We start from the raw sequence: 15,522 nt of genomic DNA on the forward strand, positions 1-15,522 counted from the left end.
TGGATGCTACAGGAGGCAGCTCTGAAGGTCAGAGGAGCTCAGGAGAGTAGGCAGGACTATGAGGTAAACATCTTTCACTTACAAGAACTCAGGAGACCAGCTAGATGAAGTGGGAGATTAGCTTGGCTAAACAGGGAGCTCCAGTGCAAAAGGGCAGCAGACAGAAGGCAGAAGCAGGAACAGGCTACAAAGGAAGAATTTAGAAACATTGCCTGAGTATACAGGGATGATGTTAGAAAAGCAAAGCTCAACTGAAGTTGAAACTTGCAAGGCATGTTGAGGGCAGCAAAAAGAACTTCTGCTGCTACGTTAAGAGTAATAGGTTGAACATGGAAAACATAGAAGTTTTCAAGGTACAAAGAGAGCTGGCCAATGTCCTTGCAAGGTTGCTTTCTATCACCTTTGAAAGGTTTAGGAGTTTGAGGGAGGTCCACAATGACTGGAGAAATGCCTGTGTTGACTCATCTCCAAAAAAGGCAAGAATGTAAACTTGGGGAACAGCAAGCATATTGGCCTCACTTTAGTCCCTGGGAAAACCATGAAGCAAGTCCTCTTTGAGCATGTCTCTGGTACCTGAAGGAGAAGGTGACTGGAGTAGGGTCCAGCAAACTAAACTTAACTAACCTTAGTCCCTGGGAAGGTTATGGAGCAAATCCTCTTAGAGGCCATTTCTATACACATGAAAGAGAAGGTGACTGGGAGCAATCAGCATGAGTTTACCAAGGGCAAATCATGCCTGGCTGACCTGATTGCCTTTGGTAAAGAATAAAATGATTTGATTTGTGGTCAAGGGGAGATCAGTGAATGTCATTTACCTCAACTTTGGTAAGACTTTCAGCACTGTCTCCCACAGTGTTCTTGTATCAAAGTTAAGATGTTACAGCCTGGATGTGTGGCAAACAGATGAATTAAAGAAAAACCAAACCCAGGGTGGTTTAGATGATTAGGCTTTGAACATTGTGGTTAATGGGTTGTACTCTGCCTGGAGGCTGGTCTCAAGTAGGGTACTGTGGGGGTCTGTCCTGGGATCTGTCCTGTTTAATATCTTTATCAGTGACCTGGAGGAGCAGACAGTGCATTCTAATAAAATGGCAGGTGCAGGACACAAATTTGGGTGTACCACTCAATATACTCAATGGCTTGGCTGCCATTAAGATGGACCTTGACAGGCTAGGGGAATAGGCTGACAGCAGTCTCACAAAATTCAACAAGGATAAATGCATGGTCTTGCCCCAGCCCTGACAATAAAGCTCAGGCCAGAGGGACTGAGGCGGGCTCTCCGGGAGCAGGGGTGGCCTCAGGGCACTGCGCAGCAGCCCCAGCACCAACAGGGAGGGGGTTGGGGGGAGACAGCTGGGCTGAACACAGCCTGCATGGAGCAGGACCAGGATAGCCAGCATGGGGGGCAGCACTAGGGCTGCAGGGGGGATGATGAAAACTTTTCCCCTCAAGGATGGCCCAGCAACAAAGTTGGGTCAGAGAGGTCGTGCTGGCTCAGTCCTTGGTGATTGTCAAGCCCTGACTGGGTAAAGCCCAGACCAACCTTCTCTGCCCCCATGGCTGAGCCTGCTTTGAGTGTGGGGTTGGACTAGAGACGTCCTGAAGTCATTTACAGCCTGAATTATCAAGTAATCCTATAAAAGTGCATGGTGTTCTCTGCACACAAGCAAATGCCTTCACTGAGGGTGGATGCTGAAGACTGGAGGACAGTTGGTCTCTAAATTCATTAACTTCCGCTGATTCATGTATTGCATTCTAAATATCTTGTAGAGATTTGATATAGACTGATTTAAATTAGAGAACTGTTTCTAATAGGAAAGAACAGATTTCTAGACTGCCTGGAATAACTCATTTTTGCAGCTTATGAAGGTAGTGTGCTTCTAACGGTCTCCTACTGTTTCTCCTTTTCATATGAATAATGAAAATTACTTGTCAGCTGGTAATGTATAATTTTAGTGTGTAATAAAAAGAAACTGCCTGGGTGGGAACCTTCCATTATGTTGCAGGTTGTTATGTAAATCTGGAGGAGCTCCAGGGTTGTGTGTGGCTCAATTTGTATATACAAATAAGTTGAATGTGTTCGGACCCACCGGACATGCTCAACAAATTTAGATGTGCCCACAATTGTTTGCTGTGTTGATCTTTCTTTCCTTTCAAAAATAGCAAGATGTTAACTCTGGTTTAATGTATGTTGATTTATTATAAGAATACCTACTGCCTCAAAATGCAATGAAATATACTTTAAGCCATTGCAAACCCATACCCACATCATCCTGAATGGAGTTAACTGGTTTATTCTTAAAAAATTGTCAGAAATGTAATTCACAAGTAGTGGGGAGTATTCTGCCACTATAGCTGCTAAGAATTTTATATTCATTGAGGTGGTAACTATTATCTTTGAAGTTTCCTGTGAATGGAATTTTTTCTGGCATGTAGTGCACTTGCATGTTTCCAGGTTTGATCTTGTCTTTTTCAAAACTAGTGGCAAAATTCTTAATTCACCACATCAACAGCATATCTTGAAGTTGGAGTACTGTGTGTATATATTTTGCCTGAGTGGTTACTGCAACGATTTATTTCACTCATTTCAGTGAGTGCTACGTTTTTTGATTTTTTTTATTTTAAGGAAACCATGTCATATGCCTGAAGGTGTGTTTACACTGAACTGAACTGTTTGAGTACTTGTTGTTTGCAATCAGTTTCAGCAGTGTGTAACAAGGCAAGCTGATTTCTGATCTTTCTTCAATTTAGGTTCCTATGTGCATGTGGGTGCCTGCATATACCAACTTCCTGACAAACTTGGAAAGCTTCAAAAATTTGTTTTTCTGTGAAGTGTTCCAGCCCCTAAATGCAGTTACCACTTACAGCATCACACAGGCTTTTTTTGTTTTACTTCTGTTTTTAAATGAAATATTTGTAACGTTTGTGGAGCGTTTCACATTTTAAATCATGTTTCAGGAGCCCTGAATGGTCCTCCTGAGCTGTCCCATTTTGAAGTCAATGAATGCATAAAAATAGTCTCAAGGGTAAATGCTCTCAAAGCATGCATATGGCTGTGCTGCATGGGACTATTCACAAGTAGTAATATATTTGCTTGAGATTTAAGAACTGTTGATGACCTGCTTTTCAGACAATTCAGCATTTCTTGGGTTTAAGGCTATAAAGATGCTGTGGTGGACTTTGGAGGGGGAAAATACATCAGTGTTTTGTTTCCATTTTAACTACAGCATGAACTAATAGGTTATGAAAGAGTCTTGAGTTTTGCATCTCTGCTGTTCCCTTTAGTTATTTGTATGACTTCAGGAAAGCTATTTAACTTTTTGAGGTGTCTTTTTAGCTACCTGCAGCATTAATTTGATTATTCTCTGTCCCCATTATTTAATGCAGTGTCTTTCAACTCCTTTTGATTTGTAGACCTCTAAAGTTTTCAGAGAAACTATGTATGCCTCTAGAAATGCAGATATGTGAGTTGCTGTCTGGCATATATAAACTTGCTTTTCTTAGAAGTCACCAACTAATTAGAAGTAGTTGTGAGCTTTCAGGGGTTGATGGACCAGGGTTTAAAAGTCACTGCTTTAATGTTTATGTCTGCTGTTAAGTGCAAAATAAATCTTGAGTATTTTTTTCTGTAAATAGCATGCTTTCTTGCCTAGTCCTAAGCCTTTTTTAATGTCTCTTGCAGAGCATGAGTTAGCGTCATTTGACAGAACCGAAAATGTCAGACGATATCAAGAAACGATTTGAATTTCCTAACACACTTATTCAGTCACAGGTAATTGATTTTTTTTTCTTTAAATGTTAATTGTGAAACCTTTCTTGCAAGGCCTACTGCCTGACTGGATAAGGAAGCCATTTGCTTTTTGCTCCAAAGCCAGGAACCTATAAAAGTGGGGTATTCTCAAGTAACAGAGAAAAGCTGATTGTACCAACTGTATAATCCAGACATTCTCCTGTGTGGGGAGAGCTAATGATGAACTGGTGCATTCTCGTCAGCCCTTGATGAATAACTATGTAGAGCTGCACTGTCATCAGCAGACTAAACTCCTTTGTTTTCAGATCCATACACTGGCTACCCGTCATATCTGTCTGAAGCCTTCTCATGTAAATAAAGTTTTTATCTTAATACTTTTACTGGACAGTGAGGAAGAGAGTAATAGGCTCTGTTTGAAAACAGAGCTTTCCTGCTTTGGCCATTCCTCTTTTTTTCAGCATTAGGAATATATCTATTGAGCTGTAAGATCATAGCTAGCTTCCTCCGTTTTCTTCCTGTTTGTTTTAGTCTTTCTCCTTGCTTGCCTCAAAAACTGTATCCCATGAAATGTATTTTGAATTCAAGGTAGTATTTGTAGCCATTTGTTTGAAGGAGGGAGTTGATGCGAATACAGTCTGTGCAACCTGATGCCTCTATTGCATTTTCACTGCAACTGAGGCTGCACTGGTATGCAGTAATCCAGTTTGAAAGAGAGATGCAGAGGTCCCCTTGTGTTCAGCTTGGCATTTAGGAGAGGATGGCATGTTCCTGAAAGCTAGAGTTCACCTAAACTGTAGCAAAATGTCTTGTGCTCCTGATGAGTTCACATCATCTTTCATGGGTAACACTTGGCACCTTCGAACCAGTTCAGTTTTCAGTGCAGAAAAATGTCCAGTGTTGCAAGGGGTGCATGTACTCCTAAAATCTTTTTTGGTCTACCACTACAGCTGCTCATCATTAAGGGCTAGTGGTACTGGATTTTATGTTGTTTTGATTATTTCAGTAGCTTCCACCTGTTTTTTGTGACTCCTCAAAAGCATACCATGACCTTCAAACTACCATCAGATCAGGATTCAAATTCCTAAGGGACCTCTTCTCTTTTTAGGACCAACCAAGACATCTGCTCTGTGGGATAAGTAACTTGCAAAGGCAGGGATCAGTGAATTCAGGGTGTTGAGAATAATTTTGTAGCTTCAAAGGTTTTACTGATTAATCAGGTTCTTGGAATGCAGTGGGCTAATCTACAGTCTGACTTTCCTGTGTATCTTATTGCAAAAGCTGCTCTCTATTGATAAGCTTTTCTCCAGCATAATGAAAGTGGTTTTAAGGATGCAGATGTTAGTTTATTTCTGAAATCTCTTAAGAGCAGGAAAAAGAAAAAGAAAAATCATAGATTATTTGCTTGTAAGTGCACTAAAATAAATCTAATCTGCGTTGGGAGCATGTGGCTGGTTTTGTGATGGGGTAGCTACAGAAAAATGGAAATATCTGACTTTGTCCCATTTTTCTCATTCAGTTTTCACAACAGCAAGATGCCCAGAGAATAAACTGTCTAGTTTTTGTTTGTTTGTTTTGGTCTAATGTATCAGAGTATGTATCCAAACCTTTGAAAAGTAGAATCCTTGTACTCTAGGAATGTTCATAGTGTCATCTTTTCTGGAAATGTAAACTGTTATCTGAAAGTGCTACTGCTTATTGTGTCCAACCAGCAGCTAGTATATAAAGGAGTATAAATAAACGCTGAAGGAGAAGGAACCTGGAAACATTTAAAATAATCTATGTTCCTGTCTCTTTACACACTAACGAAACAGAAATGCTGGTTTGGATTTTTTTTGTCTTGTTGGCTTCCCAGTTTCGCTTTGCCAGCCCTAAGGCATTAGAGATAGGTCAGAAAACCAAAGCCTAGATTCAAACACCCTGAGGCTTTTGAGGCTGTTTCAATATTTCAGTCCACATTTACATTTTTAAAAGTACACTGAGGAAATTAGACAGTCTTTCTATTAAAATAGAGTGAAAAGTTTAATCTTACATCTCAAAGGTAAATGTAAATCCTTTAAGCCCTGTTTAAGGAACAGCATTTTTTTGGAGGACCTTGGAAATTTAAGTATGAATCTTGTTTCATGATCTCTTTGCCACAGTATAGCTTACGAATACAGTTTAAATCAAATGCCTGTTTAAAGTAAATGAAGCATTTTTGGCAATAGATATACTGTCAGATATGCAAAGTGCCTAAACACTAGAGTTTGGCACTAGAGTATGGTCAGTGTTCTGCTGAAGTGCTGCAACACCTTGGGCAAGTTGTTTAACTTTGGGTAAGTTGCTTAGCTGTGCTCTGTTTTACTTCTCTTGCTTCCTCTGCCTTGTATAGTAAAGGATACAATTGCCAGCACATGGAAGTACACTGAGATCTGTACAGTAATGGAGCTTTAAATGTCTGCTAAAGCTAATACTCAGGAATTGTGGATAATTTAATGTATCTGGTCCTAATCTTAAAAGAGGTCCTGTACACAGAGGCCCTTACATCTATGTGGAGCCTGTGAAGGCTTGCTTCTCTTGTGCAGCAGGATAACAGTAAAAGGTGATATGGCAGAATTATGGAGGTTTGGGGCCCTAAAATACACTTCAAACAATGTTTGCTATTGTTTCTAGTTCTTGTGTCAGTATCTTCCTTAGCCATTCTGTCAATACAGCAACGGTATAAAGTCTTCCTAATGGAGGCATGAAAAGTAATACTTGATTTGTTTGTGGTTTTATTTCTTTTTCTCCTGTAGGCAGTGGCTCATCTGATTGCTGCAGTACTGAAAGAAAATGTTTCTTCAGACAAGATAAGACAAGCCTCCGACCAGGTCTGTGCCATTCTTTCATTTCTATCTCTTCTCTCCTATCCATAGATGCTTACCTTTTTCTGTGGATTCCCATTCTCCAGTGTGCAATTTTAATAAATCCTGAAAGTTAGGTAAGGTATTCAGCAATATGTTTCTGGGCATACAGGTGGACACTATAAATCTCTGGGATCAGAAGAGTGGTTTTACTTCCATGCTAAATGATATCAGACTGGGGAATACTAACATCTAGCTATGCTCAGTTGAAGAGAGTTTTACTTGAGTATATTTGCATTACCGTGAGTGAAGATTCTGTCACATGGTGAGCCACTTGAGTAGAAAAATTTGAGTAGAAAAATAGTTTACATTCCTATCAAAATTTCAAAACATGTTGGACTTCACATATTAGCATTGGTGTTTGTTGTTTCATATTAGGTAAGTAGACCTCATACTTCCTTTGGAGGCAGCATGATGCAAGTGCGTACTTTGTTGTTTAGTTTGGTCAGGCTTGGTTAAGTGGGGGTCTCATGTTAACTGAGAGGCATATGAAAAGCTGACATTTCCAAGTGTCAGAGTAATGCAAAAGAGGGGTTAGGATATCCTCTTTTTTCCTCTCCCAAAGCTGACTTGTACAGAAACGAGCAGAAAAATGAGATTTATGGATTTTTCCCCCAGTCTGAAAAACAAATATTAACAAACCCAAAACCAAACCTGAAAAGAGCTAAATTTTGATATGAGGACATGCTAAAGGTGCGTAGTTTTTCTAATAGAAGCTCCCTTAGTGTTTGTGATCACATTCACAAATATCATTCTGTCTTGAGCTAAAAGGTAATTCTTCCTCCTGCTCTCCCATACCTCTGCTTCCCTCTACTACCCAAACAGGTATTGAACAGAAAAACAGTAACAGCTTTTAAAATATTAATAAAATTAAAATGGTTCCACTTACATATTACATGCTCCTTTTTCAGTACAGTTGCAGTGTTCAGTCATTTAAAAACATTTTGCTTGTTTCTCGATTTGAAGCCTACTAAGTTACAATACATCAATCGTGAATGCAACTTTAGCATCAAAATAAGTAGTAGGTTTAATGGCTACTGCCAAATCTTTGCACATACCAGCAGGTGGAGAGAACTGAGGGCTTCCTTTGATGAATAGAGATGGCTTGCCCTTCAATAACTCTTTGTATACTGCCCTTAGCTGTTTGCAGTGCACCCTGCTGTAGACATGGTTCAGTTTTACAACAGTTCCTGAACTATCTCAAATTAGTCTAATTTTTTAGGGAAATGAAAATTACTTCTAGCTTACTTGAATAGGCCAAGTTGCAAAATTCTTTTGACTTACCATTCCTCAGAGACTCCTGTCCATAGTGCTGGGATAAGCAACTGGGACAGGAGACATGGGGCCTGTCCTCAGGAAGGCCTTTGTTGATCACAGGTAAGTTCTCTTAGCTTCCTCTTTAGTGCTTTGTAAGACTTCATAAGAAGTTGTTGAGTAGGGTTTTACTTAAAAGTGATTTTGAGATGAACACAGAGAAATTCATGTCAGCCTTCTCATTGCTTATTTCTTCTTCTTTTGATTTCAGACTCCGGCTCTGAACTTGCTCTGGGAAAAGTGCTGCAGTGAGAATGTGGCCCTGCGAACAGCCTGCTCTGAAGGATTGGTGGCACTTGTTGCAGAGAAACATGCTGATCTCAGCTATGTTCTTCATGGAGCTCTCAACCTAATTCCCTCGGCCAGGTAGTGTGTGTTTGCTTGATTTTGTCATTCCTTTTGCTGTTTCCCTTACATGTGCAGTGGAAGAGGTGTGGCTCTGTGGCTGAGAGCATGTTCACACAGGCTCTGGCATTAAGGGCTAACTGTGTCTTGCCCTTCTGGCAAAGGCTCTTGCTTCCATCATAGCAGTGGCTGTCTTGCTCTGTCTCTTGAGATAAGAATTCATAGACCATTCTATCATGAAAGCTGAATCTGGTAGTAGTTTGGGCTAATACTCTGAACTTTGAACTGTAGCACCTCAGAAACCAATGAGCTGCCTAGTTTTGCTGTCCCTTTCATAGGAGAGAGGGAAGAAAATGGCAGTGACCTTCATCATGGTATGGGAGGGGGGAAATAGCTTCCTAATCAGCCCAAATCACGATTTGGTCACCTAGAGTCATCATAAGGCACTGGCTGGAGATTAGGGATGCTGGATTTTTTCCCAGGTTTGCTAAAGGATAAATCACTTCACCTAACTCTGAAGCTACTTCCTCTTACAAAATGCTGCAAATATGATGCCAACATCTCTCAGTGATGTTTTGAATTAAACTGCCTGTGCAACATGCTGAGAGAATGCAAACTGTTGTATGTATAATAAAACTTATGAATGGGAAGCCAGATGATGTTTTGGGAAGATGTTTCCATTCAAGTTCTCCTTGTTTTGTTTCTGTCTCTCTTCAGACTTTTGGCAGAGGTATGGGTTGCAGTAGTAAGCCCTCCTAATTCCTGCGTAGATAATGGTAGTGTCCTTTCTTAGTCAAGGCTACTAATTGATGCGACACCTGCTATGTTTTATCCTGGTGGCCTCAGCATAGAGGTTGTGGGAACCATGCCATTCAAGATATGTTTTTCAATCCTCCTAACCTTAACACAGTCAGTTTTAGGCTGAGATTTCTCATCTGAGCCAAAGGTGAGTCTTAAGTCTGAGAAGACTGCAGCAGAATACTTCTGAAGAAACTGGATCATGTTCAAAAAATTTTTTCTGTTCTCTGACTGACTTGTTCAAAGTCGGGTTAGAGTTAAGCTTTTGTCATGATGATGCTGACTGTGTGCTGAGTTACATTATTACAATATTTGGATTTGGATCCATAGGAAAGTTTTTGTAAATATAATACGAGTAATTTCTGCAGACTGCTATCCTCCAAAGGACAAAATTCAGCTAGCTCAATTTGGGGTCAAAAGAAGAATTTGAATTGTTAACAAGAAGTTAAATTTGTGCTTTAGATGATGAGAATCTGAGTCCTATGGCATAAATTGGAGAGAAAGTTTCATTAGCTGTGGCTCACTGACTAAGAAGAAAGTGAAATTCTTGTTCAGCCAAGCATTCTTTGCAGCATCAGCAATTTACAGGGGGATCTAATATTAATACAATTTTGTACTTCAGGAAAAAGAAAGTGTAAAACAGGATATTCAAGACTGAGTTAACCTTAGAAACAAACTTGTGGTATAGCACAGTTAAGTTAAAGGCCTTGGCTCTGTCTCCATTTCCACGCCATTCTCAGCTTTTTCCTTTTGAAACGGATCCATGTGTGAGACCAACATCATGTTGGCTGCTATGGTAAGTGCTGGCTCTGCTGGCAAATCACCCAGGAACCTTTTTTACATATATTTTTGGCATTTCTTCTCAAGCTGCCACAATTCAAACCGCATCCACTATGGATTGCAAAGCAGAGTTCATATAGCTTAACCACAAAGGTCCCTGGGTTTAAAATGTCTGTAGCCCCAGGAGTTGATTAACCTAACAGCTTCCAATTGCTTCACTTCAATGCTGATCCATTTTTTTGACTTAGCCAGCTGTTCCTTCATTCTATTCTCTGCCAAGTTTTCATTCAGATTTGCTATGGGGCTTTGCACTGCTGCATGCACAGCATCTGTGAAGGAAAGTAAACATGAAATTGGCAGCCAACAGAAAGGCGTATACAACTACTGAGCTCCATTCAGTACAGGATGGAGTGAGGTGAATGTTTTATTGGTAAACACTACTTGTTTTGTGTTCTTGCTTCTCTCCCTCTCTGTTATGATGAATTTAGCAAGGCCTTAGTACACCTGGTGTTTTTTATTTTGTCAGATCTATCAAATTCTGTGCTAGAGAAAACAAGTTGCATTGCCAGCATGCACATGCAGTGCTTATCTGAGTTGACTTTTTTGTGGTTCACACCATCTGCTTATTACGCAAATGAAAAACTATTCTCATCATCCATATTTGGTTTCTTATAGTTCATATTCGGTTTCTTCTGAGGTTCCTGAAGTCCAAACTTCAGGGAACATCTTGAGGGGTATTTTTTATCTCAGTGTGATGACAGTATGATTTCCTCTGCTGGTAGAAATTGTTGTAGGCCCCTTCTGTTTTAGCAGAAGGAAAAATTCTGTGGCCTGTATTCAATAATGTATGAGCATAAATAATCAAATTAGTTTATTTAAAACCAGTGAAATAATTGTAATCTTTAGGGAATTATTGCCAGACTATATTTGTGTATAAATGTTGTTAAAATGCTTTCCTCACCTGAGCATTCATTCCTACAGTGGGAGCAGATGTTGGCAATATGTCATGCCAATGTGTGCCTTTAGTTCAGCAGCTGAATACAAAACCTAAAGCAGGTTCTGTTCCTCTGTTCTCCTGCTTGCATCTTACCTGACAGTTAGGTCCAGAACTACTGGAATTCCAGAACAACGAGGCCTGCTTTAAAATTGTGTGTTTTATTGCTTGTTTTCTCTCACTTCCTAGTTACTCTGTTGAAATTGAAATTGAAGGCTATGCTATCAGATTTACCATTTTAACCATCTCTTTCTAGTCTTAAAATATCTAAGAGGTTAAACATTTTTCCCCTTTTCTCTATACCTATTCATGTGTCTTTTATTTACTATATTAGGGTCAGGAAACCTACTATACTCTGTTTTTGGGTGTTTGGCAACAGGACTCTGCCTAACCTTATTTTCCTGTATAATCATCATTCAGTGTTTTGATACTCAGGTGTCATGACAACCTGTAATTTTAATGATTACAGGCATGTCTTATAACTGTATGCTATCAGCATTGATCTGGGTCAATGTAATGTTTTCTAGCACTGTTTGCAGGAGTATGAAAAAGACACAGCAATGCTTTCTTCTGGTAGACAGTTTCATGGTTGAAATTTCCATGTGCTGTGATGGACGTTTACTGTTATACATGCATTCAGAGAAGAGCTCGTTTTCAGGTTTTAACATACTTTAAAACATCAATTTCAATTAAATGTGGGACAGAAAATGTACTCTTAGAATGATATTCTTCTACTAAATCCATCAGAGAGATGAATCGAATTCTTATCTTTGCTATAGTATCTTCATTTTGCAAAAAGAAAGGCAAAGACATGTGGATTCACAACTTGGCCAAAATTTTGGAGCCAGATGTGAGGAGGTCCTTAAGGAGAGCTTCCTGGGTGTCAGTTTTGTGCCTGGGTTCCTCCTCTTGTGAAAGAATCAACTAATCCAGCTCTGTATGTTATAGTAATGTATTTCTTTTTGCCAACAGGAATGTGCATGGTTTGATAAAAACTATTTGGAAATTACTACAAATGCAAGCCCTTCAGCTGGGAAAAGATGGAGATGAGGCTGTTTGGAATTTGTATGCAATCAGGTGAGTTTCACATCAGTTTTACATAGACACCTTCATAAGTTCTTGTCTGATTTCCAGCAAAAACAGTGTTGATATTGGCCTTTAGTCCCCTCTTTTTTGTAGTTTTGACCCTGCTAACTAGTTTTGGGAAAATTTGACAGTAGAGTAGTAAATGTTCAAGAGATACTGAGTCCTACAGCTTCATGGGAGGAAAAATGTGCCTGGGTAGAAGACAAAGAATCTACCTGATGGAAAGGGTGTGTTTTTGAACTTAGTGCCTATTACCTTTATAAATGCCTGATTGTGGGGGAAAGATGTTCTTCAGATTTCAAGCCCTGCTGGACACTGAACAACATAAGCCAGTAATCTCTCAAAGAGGAGGTCTTACTAGTCCTAGTTGTCACAAAACAGATCATTAACTTATCACAGCCACCACTGTGTATGCTTGGCAAGTGTTAGAACGATCTTTCACATACAGAGAACTCATGTTCTCTGAAGCAGTCTTTTCATTCCTTTGGACAAGCAACAGCAAATGAGACAATTTTAGCATCAAAGGCAAAGACTGTTGTGAAACAAGTAGAATTACCAGAATGTATGATTGCCAAAGCGTAACTCTCTGAGGTGTTTTGCTGCATTTTTAATCCAGCTCTGGAACTGCTTCAAGGCCTTAGTTATGATATTTAAGGATCTACCAGACTAGGTCTGGAATAAATCTAAGCTTCTTTCTTTTATGACATGCAGAAACAAAATGGGATTTAGCTAACACTCCCAGCAGAACTGAGCTTCATCTCTTTAAGAGAACTCCCAAATAACTTATAATGTTGTGGTTTTGGCTGAAAGTTTCAAGGCATTTTATAGTACAGAGATAAGATTGCCACCAGAAGCTGAAAAGGGGATAACAGCAACAGAAAGGCTGTGTGAGTGGGAGAGAGAGAACAAATCTGGGGACTTGTTCATATCTGGTAGCTGGATGATATGGTGATAGTCCCTTTAAGGACACTTCTATTTTGAGTAGACTGCAGACTGCTTTCCTCTCACCTATTTTTTCTGCTTTGTTTCTGCTGTCAAAGTAAGGTTCCTAAATGCTTTTACTATTAAAGAGGTTGCTGTGTAAAAATGATTTCAAAATGCATCCAGAGCTACTGGATGTGAGCTATAGTGATTCCAGCAAGCTCTACAGAAATCATGAGTCACATGATAGCCCTTTAGCCATCACTGGGGGGCGGGGGATGGGGAGATGGTGGAGAGGACTGATATTCCAAAGATGGTGAAATATCAAAAAATTGTGCAGATTTTTTTAAAGATGTGTAAAATGAGTGAGGCAGTTTTTCAGTTCACATATGGATTGCTTTGAATTGTTGTTCTGAGGTTGGGACCAGCTGTAGCAGAGGCAGAAGTAGCCTGGAGGTCAATCTCGCCATGCGCTCGAATTAGGTTCTCCATATGGTTTTATCATCTCTCTTATCTGGCATAAAAGTCTGCTGATTTCGTATGCATGTTAACATACCTGTCCAGTAACCTAAGCTCAAGTTGAGTCGAGCAGGAGAGCAGGGAAGTGACAAGTTTATGGTGAGCCTTGTCAACATTATCAGTCCAGGTGGATTATAGCATGCATTTACCTTTCTGTTAAAATTTTCATGAATGGAGAAGTTTCCCCTGTCACAGATCTTTCCTGTACAAGGAACTGCATTTTACTTAGAACTGGCTTGCACTTTGTTATGCCAGTAACCAGGTTGTACTGATAACATGCTTGGTGATAAAGAAAGAAGACTTTGATATGTGTTTGATATATTTCACAGTAGGTTTATTATTCTTGGTGTTTGATCAGTTTTGGGGAACGTTAGATAACATGCATTTCAGATTTCTGCCAGGTGTTCCCTTGGCCTGAGAATGTATGTATTGTGAGGGAAGAGATAAAATATAGAATTCTAACTACTAAACCCATTTGTGATGCAAAAAAAAAGATTTTTCACTGTTTCCGTCTTGACATGAATTTTGTCATATCGCTACTAAAGTTCACAGGTCAGAGAATGTTTGTAACAGGAAGTATATACAGCAAATGCATTCATGAAGATTACTTAGAATTATGTGAAATAGATTTTCAGCATTATCAGACTAGAACACAGCTTTGGCTATGTATTTTTGCTGAAAGCTATTAACATTTGTTTTAATGAACTTATATTTTACATTATTCCTGGTGATTCACCATGCATGTTTTTTATTGCCTGAAAATGCTGGAAAGCTGCACCTCCCCTGTCTTAGTGGCTTACAACCAATACTCTGAAATCAAAATGCAAGTAAGTAGAAATACTTTAAAAATGCATATTTGATGGAGTGAAGTGCTGTGCTGTGTTTCTGAAAGGGCCAGGGTCACAGCCATGTACATGAAAATGCATGGTGACTACAGTCATTGTTTCCTCAGACAGAAAAAACAATCTGTCACTAAGTTGGTGATGTAAATCAAATTGTAGCTCTCCTACATTCAGAGATATAGCAAGAAGGTTGAGTTGACTTAAAAGTTAAAAATAACTTGCCTTGTTGTTGCCCAGCATAAGGTTAATCTTTCTCTAGACACTCATGAATTTACATGTGGATATCTGAATCTAGTTGTTCATTTCACTTTATTGTAAGTCCTTGCCAGTGAGATCAGTACAGTAGCATTTTTATGTCATTTAAAGATGTGCATGTTGTAGTGCTGTGCTAGCAATGCTTTATTTAGGGTTGAAAATTATTTTCCGTATACACATTACATTTTTCCTACCACTAATAGCACTATCAAATGGAATTTTGGAGGACTGCACATTTTCATGTTTCATTGTTAATCACTAGTCACTGTAGATTTTTTTTATCATCCAGCTCAGTGCAGTCACATTAGCTTCAGAGGACACAAAATCTAGACGTAAAAGCCTTATTTATTCTGGAGACTAAGCCATTTTAATTTTACATTTGTTGTGTTACATGCTCCTACTTCATGAGGGTTCTGCTGGCTTTAGTATGATAGCAGCATTTAGATGACTAATATATTCTTCTAACTCAGAAAGGTAATTAGTTCTTTGAACAAAGGTCTTGAAATAAGCAAATGCTGTAATTTTGTAGGGCTGTAGAGGGCTATGTTCTTTCAAGGTCTCAGCATGATACATGAATAATATTTCTGTCTTGCTGTCCTAAAAATGTTCCTGTCTTCTGTCTATGATTCTGCTGGTCTCCAGTACCAGAGAGTCAACACATTAGTGTCTTGCATGCTGTTGTCTTAAAAAGTTGCAATGGGGCATTAGCTTTAGCTTTTTCAGTCTTTGTACGCAGATCATAAGAGACTCTGCACTTTAACAAAAGATTTGCAGAATTAAGGAAGGTAGACGACATGAAGGCCATGTAGGTAAGTAAACAAACTTTAGAGAAGTATATGTAGGAGATGCTGGATTAGAAGTGAGGGCCAGACCTGTAATATATGTACAGTTTATGGTCTTAGCTAATGTCTGTTTTCTGAACATGCTGCAAATACTCCAGCACATCAGCCAATTTTCTGGAAGTCCCTACTTCAAATTCTTCATCTGCTTGAATAGGAACACACCTTTTTGGAGGAAAAACTGAGCAACAGAGGGAGA

The 15,522-nt window shown here is 39.3% G+C and overlaps 1 protein-coding gene across 4 annotated transcripts in view; it reads left to right on the plus strand.

Annotated features, from left to right (window-relative positions):
• The window catches only part of FOCAD (focadhesin), a 124,769-nt gene that overhangs the window by 3,960 nt on the left and 105,287 nt on the right, over window positions 1-15,522 (plus strand). For all 4 annotated transcript variants that reach the window (XM_026097886.2, XM_026097883.2, XM_026097887.2 and 1 more), the window contains 4 exons: window positions 3,683-3,772; window positions 6,523-6,597; window positions 8,156-8,310; window positions 11,834-11,938. In XM_026097886.2, the coding sequence (XP_025953671.2) occupies window positions 3,716-3,772; window positions 6,523-6,597; window positions 8,156-8,310; window positions 11,834-11,938 (392 nt within the window). In that variant the 5' untranslated portion in view covers window positions 3,683-3,715. The remainder of the gene's footprint in view (window positions 1-3,682; window positions 3,773-6,522; window positions 6,598-8,155; window positions 8,311-11,833; window positions 11,939-15,522) is intronic.

Source organism: Dromaius novaehollandiae, chromosome Z (genome assembly GCF_036370855.1).
Source record: "Dromaius novaehollandiae isolate bDroNov1 chromosome Z, bDroNov1.hap1, whole genome shotgun sequence".
Lineage (NCBI taxonomy): Eukaryota > Metazoa > Chordata > Aves > Casuariiformes > Dromaiidae > Dromaius > Dromaius novaehollandiae.